Below are 11,409 nucleotides of genomic sequence, written 5' to 3'. Positions count from 1 at the left end.
TGTTACTTTTTCTTTAGGTCACTTTTTGAATTTAAAAGAATTGTTGAATCATCCCATTACAAATCATACACACAATAGTTCCATGGGATCTTTTTCATGTGACATATGTAGTGTATGTTGTAGAATAAGAAATTTATCTAACACTACAATTAATGGACATAGATTTGTTTCTCAAGAAAGATTTAATTGTCAATTGTGTGGTGTTGTATACATTTTTGGATGTGGATGCAATGAGGTAAAATGGTATATAGGGCAGACCAAAAGAAAGGTTAAGGTAAGAATCTCTGAGTACCTGGGAAACATTAGAAGGAATAATAATAACTTTAATCCAGTGGCAGAACATTTCATGAGGGTCCATTTTGTAAACTGTTATTCTTTATTTTTTTAGTGTGTTGGGACAGCCGACTGGCACTTGTGGTACTGGGACATCGTTTGCCAGCAAATTGAATTGTTAGAAATTACTTTTATTTTTAATTATGGCACTCTGGCTCCCTATGATCTAAATCAGGAAATACCTTCTTTTTTTTTTTTTTTTTGCATTCCCTTTTACAGTGATGTTTCACATTACACCACTGCTTTTGCAACTAAACAACAAAGCTGATGTTATTTTGTACTAGGTTATTGGTGCTGCATCAGGGATATTTTACTGTCTAAAATATATATATATATATATATATATATATATATATATATATATGGTAGCCTCTGCTTGTTTTTGTTCCATCCATTTGGCTTCGGTCATCTCGATGGCTTGGGTTCCCGGGGGGGGGGGGTGTTGGGGCACCTAGGAAAAGTTTGCCTCAGGGCACTTCTAATGTAGTTACGCCACTGCATAAGGGAGACCATCTAGGAGAATTAGCATGGGGACTGGACTCTGTCCTGATGTTATGGAGGAAGGACTTTTTGTTACCAGGCACAAATGTTATGTACTTATAATATTAGATCAGGAGGAGAAGGTCATAACATACCCTCGTAACTTCCTTCAACTTTGATGTGGTAAACTCTGATCCTTTCTTTTCCACATGTTAGCACTTTGCTTTCTTCATATCTGGACAGACCAGGCACTAAAATGCAGTGCAAGACAGAGGAGGATCTTTAGCAGCTTGGGAAAGTTTGGTCTGCTCTTACAGAGGATGGACATGTTTCTTCTCATCTAGCATTAGGTAAGTACATACATTTTATTTCTGACTCCGCCTGCTCCTCCTATAGCTCCATTTTTGGTTGTTTTTCCTCTACTCTGATGTCATATCCACTGCCTTCCTTTACTTACTTCCAGTTTCACCTCCATCTCTTATCATTCTTGAACAACCTACAGTGAAGTACCTCCATGTCCCATTTCCTGTTGCCATTTGACCATATTCTTGCGATGCCACCAATGTCCACACACTACTCCATCATCACTTGCAGCCACCACATCTCCACATCAATATTTATTGTAACTGAAAAATACTACTACGAGTCATACTTTGACTCATCTTTGTTCCTCTGTTATGTTCTACTTCTTTTTTTTTATCTTGTATATACTACTTAAATACATGTCTCCCTTCAGCTTCTGAAAAATTCTCCCCATCTCTCCATCTTACTTTAGAGCACAAAGATAAGTATCTATTTTGACCTAAGATGAAGCCTTTCTCTCACATACAACCTGTCTCTGACAGGTCTCCACATCCTCTAACCAGTCTCAAGCCTTTCTTCCTTATCCACTACTGTAGCCAGTCATACTCCCAAATTATTTCTTTACTCAGTACTCTGGCTACCAGTACAGGTAACACTTCCAAAAACGCTACCTCCAACTACCCTCTAGAATCTCTCTCCAATTAATTGCACTTCCTCTGACAAGTTATTGTTGCATTTGCACACCAAAACATGTATCCAGCCCTCTCCTTCTGTGATCACCTTAGTCACGTTCTGATATATTTTGTTGAGTTTAATACCAGAGTCCGATTTCACTTGCAGGATAATTAACTAGAACTGGGCATGCTGCATTTCAGGTTTGAAAAAGATGGAGTCCAGAAGTCATCCATTCCCTTCAGGACCCAGAAGCAGCTAGAAGTTAAATCTCTATCCCTCCTCTTGTACAAGGACAGCCTCTATAGCCTCTTTTTAGCAGTGGAGTCTGGGCCTATCCCACAAGTTCAACTGATTTACTTGTGAGTCCACATGAACCTGTTAACTATACAAGGCAGCAGAAGGTGATGCCACTGGTCCCTTGTGGAGCTCCACTTTAGACCTGCTGAAGGAGTGAAAAACTTAGGAAACTTTGCCAGCACTGCAAGGAGGGAGTTAAGACTATGAAACTCCTTAAAGCTTTTCTTGGGAGCTGAAGAGGCCATTTCTGTGGGACTGAGATGATTCAGCACAGAATGGGAATGAACTGGCTGGAAGATCATAGAAAACTGTCTAGTTGAAGGTCTGCTGCTTTTTCATGAAGCCATCAGTCAGTTCTAAGGTAGGCTGGTCAAAGACCAAATACTCCCCAAAACTAGACATAAGGGAGTAACTTGCTTCAGAACTCCTCCCTGAAGGCCATCAATGTCATCCTGCCTGTGGCCCAAGAAGTCTTAAAATGGAGGCCATAAACAATGCTACTGAAAGGCCATTCTAGCTTATCCAGTGCCTTTCTTATTAGGTGCACCTGAAACTGGGACAGATTAGAGGAATACTTGGCACACTGAGCTTCAGAATGATAGGAAAGTTGCCTTCTTATTGTATCTCTCCAGAACTCCATGTTGTGGCAAGATGACAAAATATTCTGGTCTCGTGTGCTTACAAGGCCAAATACATTATGTAACAGTCAGTATTGTACTGTTCAATGAGTTGATAAGACCCTTCAAATGGTAGCTTATAAAGGGTACTAACCTTTTCTGGGGACCACAGAGAAGAAACGAGTGTAACCATACCATAATGGTGGTCTTCATGTGAGAGATAACCCAAGACTCCTCAGGTTTCTTCAGAAACTTATCTAGGTGCTTCTGAGGGAGGGGATAGACACTAACAGCCCAAGATACTGCTGATCCACATAAAGACATCTCCAAAGAAGGGAGTCACCCAGGGGATGGCCTCAGTATCCCTGTTCATCTCAGGTACAGTGGATATGAGATCTAATACTTTTTAAAGGATCCCAGAAGTGGGGGAGAACAGTGATATTTGCTGTCCATAAATTCAGCTTGTGCTAGAGTGATTATAGGATAAACCCTTCTCAGGGGATCAAGAACTGACAGTGAATCTCATATTTGTCAAAGGCAGCATGGTGAGAGGAGAGGCCTCATTGGTGCTGGTGCAGATTTCAGACCAAACTCTTCAACTGCTTGAACCTGCATGTGAGTCTCAAGCTCCCAGCAGACATCAAATTGCTTGATGTCCAGGCCCCGAAGCACAATCCTCAATGAAGGAAAACCAGATGGACTCGACTTTATTGCAGCCTGCTTTTTGATGCAGGCAACCTTCAAGTCCTAACTACTCCAGTCAAAGACTGGAAGACTCAGACAACTGAAATCTGGAATCAGTTTGGCCAACCTTGACTCCATTCGATCATCTGAAGAAAGGATGATACAAAAAATTCAGGACTTGCCCTCTAGTGTTGAAGCTTATTGTCTTCACTGGACGTATGTTTGAATCACCCATGTCCCTGGTGAAAATTTCCCCACCTGATGGCAAAATATAATGTTAGCAATTCACATAGAAAGGTTTTTCTTGGTAGCTACCACCCTTTTCTTGTTTGCTGCAAAGTTGGTTAGCTATTTTGTTAAATCTGAGCTGTCAGTGAATATGCAAAGTATGAATCACTCCATCTATTCTAGTTTGTGCTCAAACAAAATGGGGACATGAATGGATTGGTTTAAGGACAGTTTTGGCACCACTTACATTTAGAAACATAGGATAGTTCTAAGGGGCATAAGACACTTGTGAAAGAAAAAATATCGTTAGCCACAGGCTAGTGCCTGAAGCTTCAAGAACCTGCAAGAAAAGTGATGGTCATCTGGAAAGGCACTGTTCAAAACAGCTTTGAAGTCATTGAATCAGTGGGCTCAGACAGACAATGGGCATGCTTGTCAATCATGAATTTCAAGTCGCAAAGAGTAGAGGGACGCTTCCCAGACATACTAGCAGAACCCATTTAAGTAACCGCTTGACCAGTCAATACTGGGTCAAAGTTCCTCCATCTATAAGGTAATGGATGGACTGAAAGAGATGAAATATGTTCCATGGCCAAGGAATAACAGACTTAATTCATGCAGGTGCCTGGGAATATTCAGAAGCAACTGTGTGCCAAATGATTACAATGACACAGGAAGACTCTCAACCACTCACATGGATAACCCTTTCCACTTGGCAGAGCAGTTATTTTGGGTGGAAGGCTGCTTAGTGGTTTGAATCACCTCTGAAACCCCCGCTGGAAACTACATCAGGATAAAATGGTGTACAGCAGCAGCTGGTTCTGAGACAGAGAAAGGGAGAAACAGATGGTACCCAACCATGGGGGAGTTGATGGACTTAAACTGGGAAGATTTCAATTTCTAACAGGGACCCAACTATCTAGTCTTATCAGTTACCAAAGTGTAACAAGGATGAGTTTTGCTTTTCTCTGGAATTTGTGATTCACACAAGCAGCATTTGGAAGGTTTAAGAGAGTCTTGACTGTCATGATATGTCAAAGGACATATGACATCATGTCAAATGGCAAACAAATCAGTTTGCAGGGTACCCTGATCCCGCCTGGACCCGTTTTCTTTTTTTTTTTCTCCTGTACTTTTTTTGGGCACCTTGTGACTGCCAGCCATCTAGACAGCAGTTGTAACTTTGTTCAACCATTTCCTAATTGGGCAAGAGTAGATTACATCATGGCCATTATCCCTGTAGCCATCAGGGAATTGTGGTACAGTTCTCTATCCATTCCAGAGGTAGGCATGAAGTGGGTGCAGTTTACGGCTGCCACCCACTTTTATGAGTGACACAACCATCAGGCCAATTCCTACTGAGCAGACCACTCCTGCTAGGTCTTCAGTCTTCATGGGAAAATACATTAACGTGAGACATACACCTCCCCCATCAAACCCTCCCTCGAGATATGAGAAGTCCTCACTTCTTCATTCCTCACCGTCCTCATTTGGTTCCTTTAGCATCTGGACCACTAATCAAGCCCAGGTCAGGTGAACTGTAATCATGGCTCCTTCCATCTACACCATGCAACCACCACCTCCTATGTTCTTTGTTTAGCAAGAATGATAATGTTTAGCTCCATGGTGTTGAAGGCAGACCTCCAAGAAGGGATCAGAAACAAATATTCCCACTTTCTGGCCAACTCCAGAAACTGCAACCATGGAGGTTCCACTGCAGGGATGCTACTACAGCATGTCTCACTTGGGTCTTCAGGAGCCAGTCATTCAGACAGCGGGAATGCATGAAGTTCCTTGTCTTGCAACACCTCCACAACAACAAGATAGCACAATGGTAAATTTGAGAGCAGATCAAAGGGCAGTGCTTTATACTGAAAGTGGTGCTCACCCAGACTGAATTAAAGGAATCGCCTATGTGTATCTGAGACAGGAACATCACCCAGATACACCCTGTAGAAGTAGGGATGTGACCTTCTAGACAAATGACCTCCAAAACCTGATGTGCACTTTGAAGTGACGGAGTTCCAGGTTAGGAAGGAAACCATCTGTCTCCTCTGGAATGAAGAAAAGGTGATAGCAAAACTCTGCCTGACTCAAAAGATGGGACAGCCTCTATGGTTCCTCCAAGAATTAAAGTTTGTCTGCCCCAACAGATTTGTGGGTTCAGTTTTGCTTCTGAATGAAGCCCCTTCTTGGAAAAAAACTAGCAGCTATAAGATGTGGCCATTTATAACCTGAATAATCTTCTGGTACTTGGAGATGGCCTTCCAAACCAGGACAAACTTGGAATATTGTCCTCTTCAGGGGGTCATCAAACCTATCCTGCAAGATATGGCTAAATAGGGCCTCCACTGGATGGAAGCATCTAAGACAGCCTTGGGTACATCATTCTACAAGCACATGCCGGAGCCTGCCAGTCTAATCATAGCATAATTGCAGTCATAACCACAGTGGGTCATATACCATAGTCTTCACCATTTCCTCCATCATCCCATACTTCTTGTTATTTAGTCAAATTCACTTGTTTGTGACTTCAGATACTTTAGCACATTTGATCTGTCAAGAACCATTTCTTTACATTCTTTCAAATTCATTACTGCAGTAATGCTGTCTAGCCACCTTATTCTCTGCATTCTCTTCTTTGCCTTCACTCTTTTGCTCAGTATCTCTCCTGTCTTTGCATAATGTGAGCAAATAATTTGAGTTTTGCTATAAATGAACAGTCTGGATTTAATTCCTGAAGTACAGATTGATTTTACTTTCTTGCAGTCTTCAAAATTCTTAATTTATTCAACACCATAGTTCAAAAGCACTTTTTTAATTGTGTAGCCTTGTCCAAATTACCTCTGTTGACAGTATGGTGTGTTTGTTCTTTAAGAATCTTATCCCTATTTACCTTAGCTTTCCTTGCAACAAGCAAACATTTAATTTCATGGTTGCAGTCACCTTCATGCTTCAGTTGAACATTCTTCCTGCACAGAACTTTGAGCACAGGACAATAAATGTCATCGCTTCCACTTCTTCCCTATTTGCAAAAAAATAATAGAGCTAGATGATCTGACTTTTTTTTTTAAGCTGAGCAACAAGCCAGCTGTTGCACTGTCTGCTGTCCCCTTCATCAGCATGCTCTTCAACTCTTCCTGCTTTTCAGTTATGGTAATTTCAGTTCTATTATCTGCATCATCTAAACCAACACTTTGTAAGTCAGATTCAGCATATAAACCATGTAAGTACTATGACAGTATACAGCATTGTCATACTTCCTTCCCAGTCTAGAACTATTTATTCCATTACTAGTTCCAACTGTTAGTTCTTGTCCTGCATACAAATTCCTCAGGAGGTAAACAAGGTGACCTGGTTCCCAATTTCTCTAACAACATGCCAGTTTGCTATGGTCCACACAGAAAAGCTATAGAGTAGTCAATAAAGTAGAAGTAAATAATTTTCTGGAACACCCTTGCTCCCTCCGTTATGCAACAGAAGTTGAAAATTTGACCTGAACTGTATCTGCACCTTCTGAAAAAACGCTTGTATGTTTTTTATTTCTCAGTCCATGTACTGTTGAAGTCATGATGCAGGATCTCGAGTATGACCATACTAACATGTAATAACAAATGCAATTGTCCAATAACGTAAAACACTTTTTAGCACTGCTCTTTTTTCCTGGAACTGGAATATTAACTGACCTGTTCCAATCTAATGGCTAGTGTCATGTTTTTACAATTTTACTGACAGATTCCAAGCAACACTAACAACATCCTTTTGCAAGTTTATACATAAATGAGATGTAATTCCATCGATTCCTGTCTTTTTGTTAACAGCGAGGCTGTCTAAGGCACAGTTAACTTAATTCTCCAGAATGTCTGGCTCTACATCAGAGAACATATCTTATGTATTAGTGATGTTAGAGTTCTTATGTAGTCCTGTATATTCCTGCCACCTCTTCTGCTTCTGTTACATCCCTCCTTTCTCTTTTAGCAAAGTTGATATAATGATCTTCTTGAACAGATTTCTTTCTGTCCCTTTCCATTATCTGCTTTCAGTTCTTTGCACTGCTCATTTAATATACCTCCTTAGCCCTCCTCTGAAACTCGGCATTCATTTTGACATTACCTCCACAACACTCCTCCCCCCAAACTCCAGCTTGGAAATGTGAGCAGGCTCCATCTCTTCACCCCCCATGTCTTAGGGACAAGCCAAAAGTTTTCCACAGCCTGATCCGGTAGGGAGAAATGGAAACAAGACAGGTGAAATAGAAAGATGAATGAACTAAAACATCACTGTGGTTCACAAGCACATCACCTTGTCTGTCTTATCCAGTGCTTTGCACTCCTTGTTAGGTGATAAGGTTTTGAAATGCTATGGTCTTTGGGCCCTGGCATGCACTAAAGGCATGAAACAGTCTGCTCGAGGTCAGGAGCGCACTCCACTCAGCTAAGGCCTTGCACAAAGCACCTGTCTTTGTTGGAGCAAAATGAGCAGCATCTGAGTGATTTCATATTACACAGAGGACATCCTTAAGCATAGACTTTAAAGAGGAATTTAGCAGGACTCCACCTCATTTTCTCTAGACACTCATTTGAATGTTTCTAAGGAAGAAGGATGGGGGGGGGTGCATTTCAGACCAGTCCATGGTGTAATTCATGATCCTCAAGATTTATCCAATGGAGGGGTCAATCAGGTGATTTGTGGAAGGGGAAGTCTCACTGTCTTTCTTTATGAGACTCTTCCATTTCCTCCACAAAAGGAAAGAGACACACACCCCCTTAAATAATAAGATGCTGACAGTCAGGGAAAATTCTTGTTATGGGTGGCTGCCAGGGTGTCTGCAGAAGTTGAAGATGAGCAAGTACTTAAGCCCATTGCAGATGTAAAGCAGGAGGCCATCTTAACAATGGACTCGCTTCCAATGAAGGGACTGACTGATGCCTTCTCTATGTATCCTTGATCTAAAAATCACAGGTCCCAAATCAAGTCAAATCAACCTAGGCAGCCTAACGTCCACCAACAGGACGAAAGAAAAAAATCCAAAGTGAGAGTGGTGCTGGGTTTCTGCTAAAATGAACCATTATTTATTGGCAGAAGCTCTATAGGAAAGCATTTCAATCTCTTTCAGAAGTTCTTATGCCAACATAAGCTTTAATAATTTGAAGAAAAAAATTCTCCTTTGCTCAGTTTTCTTCAGAGAATTGTATTATTTTGAAAGGGACTGAAATCCTTTCATATAGAGCTTTTGTTGTATGCTCAATCTACTAATGATGCCCCAGAATAGGCTAGGGACTAAAGGAGGACTTCCTTCTGGCAGCCTCATCTGCCAGCATTTTCTCAGAAAATCAAGGTGTAAGGTAAGAGGGTCTCCTTTGCATGGTCAGACACACACTTGTGGCACTCTCTGCATAATACTTCTCTTCCAAACAATACAGACAATGCCCGTGCTGGTCCTGGTTTGTGATCCAGCAGACACATGAACAATTTGATGGCTTAACTCCTTTAGGCATTGAACTCTGTAACATATACATTAGGATCTGCAGTGTAAAAGCAGCAAAAAAAGAGTAAACATGGGGTCTGTATGTAATGCCCTACTGCACAGCCCGATGTTGTGACATGCAGCTGCATAAAATGAGCATGCTGGGAAAAAATTGACTGCATAGAAGGATGGTCCCAGCTACTAGTGAGGATAGTCTTAAGGCAATGCTATATGAACATGGATTTTCCCTTTCAGCCTATTCCTCCTGCTTTCTCTCAATGCATGGGATGAGTCTGAGGGACAAGGATATATGTTACCGTACAACAAGTATGACAAATCCTCATCTGTTTTTTTTTCAGAACCTTGCATAATACAATCTGCTGCTTCATTACAGAATACTGTTAATATTTTGTGCCACTGTTACTGCAGTACTATGTGATGCACATAAGACATGAGTGAATTTTAGGTTTAGTTTATTTTTAAGTGAGTCTCGGTTGACAGTTTGTTCTGAAAATTGTGGCACATCACAAAATGGCAGAGCTTTTACATGAAAGTTCATACTGAAATGATTCTCTTTAACTAATTGGCAGTGTAGAAATAAATAAATAATGACATCACATTTCATGGCCTTGCATTCAAAACAAACTGTGGTTAGTTGGCCATATACTCTGAATAGCTGATCAGTATCTATGGATAAGAAAACAGTAGTACAGACTAGTGATCAGGCCACATAACTGTAAACCCCATCATCCAGTAGGCCTAGGTAAGAAACTCACCACTGGTGTTTGCACATTACATACACCATCATGTCTCCAAGACCACACATACACAGAAAGAAGCTTCAGTTGGACTCTCTTCCTGGCCAAAACTCCTCTAAAATTAAATAAAAAAAAAAAAAAAGACTGCCTAAAAAATAAAGTTATACAAAGCCATCTATACACATCATAACTTTTTAACGCCACCCTGCTCCAAACAGTATAACTACAAAAAGTCTCAAGTCCTCAAAAGAATTATGGAATGTTTGGTGCTGACTGAAAAATACAGAGAGAGGCAGCATACGGTTCTAGCTGCCTGTTTTTAAAGTGCTGTTCTTGACATCCAGCAAGAAGCCACAAACTGTTCATCTGCAATAACGCATTCAGTATCTTCACCTGTGACAGCTCTTATGATGAATGCATGGGTCTGCAGTGTGAAGGCTTTCATTATGTACTTCTGTAGATTGAACAGCCTTCCCTACATAAACATAACTCCCATGCTGCACAGTGTTCACACACAGTTTAATATGCCAAAGGAACCTTGACTTACTGTGCTGTGAAACAGGCCCTCTCAGAAAATAACAGCAAACATCCAGCAAAAGCCATGAGCTTCAGTCATGTAGTTTTTTTTTCTCAATTTAACAAAATAAAATAAAAAGATATATAAAATGTACACTGCAAATCTACAACAAAAAAGTGCAGTACTTGGAATACAAGTCTTTCGGTTTTCAGTCCCTCCCTTTTACTCTGTGTTGGAAGGAATTCCCTCTGGAATGAAAATGTCTACACCCAAAAAGGGAACGTATAGTAGTCAGCATGGTTGAAAGGTCACGAGTGCACTCCTCTGCCTTTAGTCTTAACATTTTGGGATTACCAATATGCAGTCCACAAACCCTCTGTTCTCCCAATTGCCCAAAGACATTAGATGTTGAGGTACCATCCTGTTCTTGGGAAGATGGGGTCAAGGAGAGAAAATATCAGCCTGTACATGCCTGTTGCACCATTAAATGTAGGTCAGTGGAGTCTTGGTTGCAGTGATACGACAGATGTGACAGTTATGACACAGCAGATGACCATCAAGGGGAAAACATTGACAACCTTCCTCATCACTTAACTGCATACCACAGTCCTGAGGAGAGAAAAATAAAACCAGTATATTAAAATATAATAAGCATATATTTATTTTACTTAATATATGGTACCTGGCAAGCATCATGATGCTTTCAGACACAACCCAAAGGAAATAAAATGCAAGAGCAAAGTGAACTATAATTTGACACTAATGTAAATATGCAATAATTTAAAACAAAAAGGTATAACAAAATACTAAACACTATTAATCATTTTCAGTTCTGTTAGCAGCATCAAAGAAGGCTAATTAATATGTAGCTGTTAAGCCTAGATGAAAGTGTAGAATTTGGATCAAGTTCAGAACTTCATAAGAGCAGCGTATGTGTCATTAAGTGAGAATGTGAATAAACAGTGTTTATTCTTGATCTTGATCGTAGCCATGACATTACTTGTTGTTTGAGAATGCTGTAACAAGGAACTGACCACCCTGAAAATGAAA

The 11,409-nt window shown here is 40.6% G+C and overlaps 1 protein-coding gene across 1 annotated transcript in view; it reads right to left on the bottom strand.

The window, feature by feature from the left end:
• Window positions 1-9,540: 9,540 nt before the first annotated feature.
• AJUBA (ajuba LIM protein) overlaps window positions 9,541-11,409 on the bottom strand; it is a 591,811-nt gene continuing 589,942 nt past the window's right edge. Inside the window, exon 8 of the mRNA XM_044058647.1 lies at window positions 9,541-10,968. Within this exon, the coding sequence (XP_043914582.1) occupies window positions 10,843-10,968 (126 nt within the window). The 3' untranslated portion in view covers window positions 9,541-10,842. The remainder of the gene's footprint in view (window positions 10,969-11,409) is intronic.

Source organism: Protopterus annectens, chromosome 16.part0 (assembly GCF_019279795.1).
Source record: "Protopterus annectens isolate FY-2018-M chromosome 16.part0, PAN1.0, whole genome shotgun sequence".
Classification (NCBI taxonomy): Eukaryota; Metazoa; Chordata; order Ceratodontiformes; family Protopteridae; genus Protopterus; species Protopterus annectens.
Note: the sequence above shows the minus strand (reverse complement) of the source record. Positions and strands in the feature narration are given on the sequence as shown.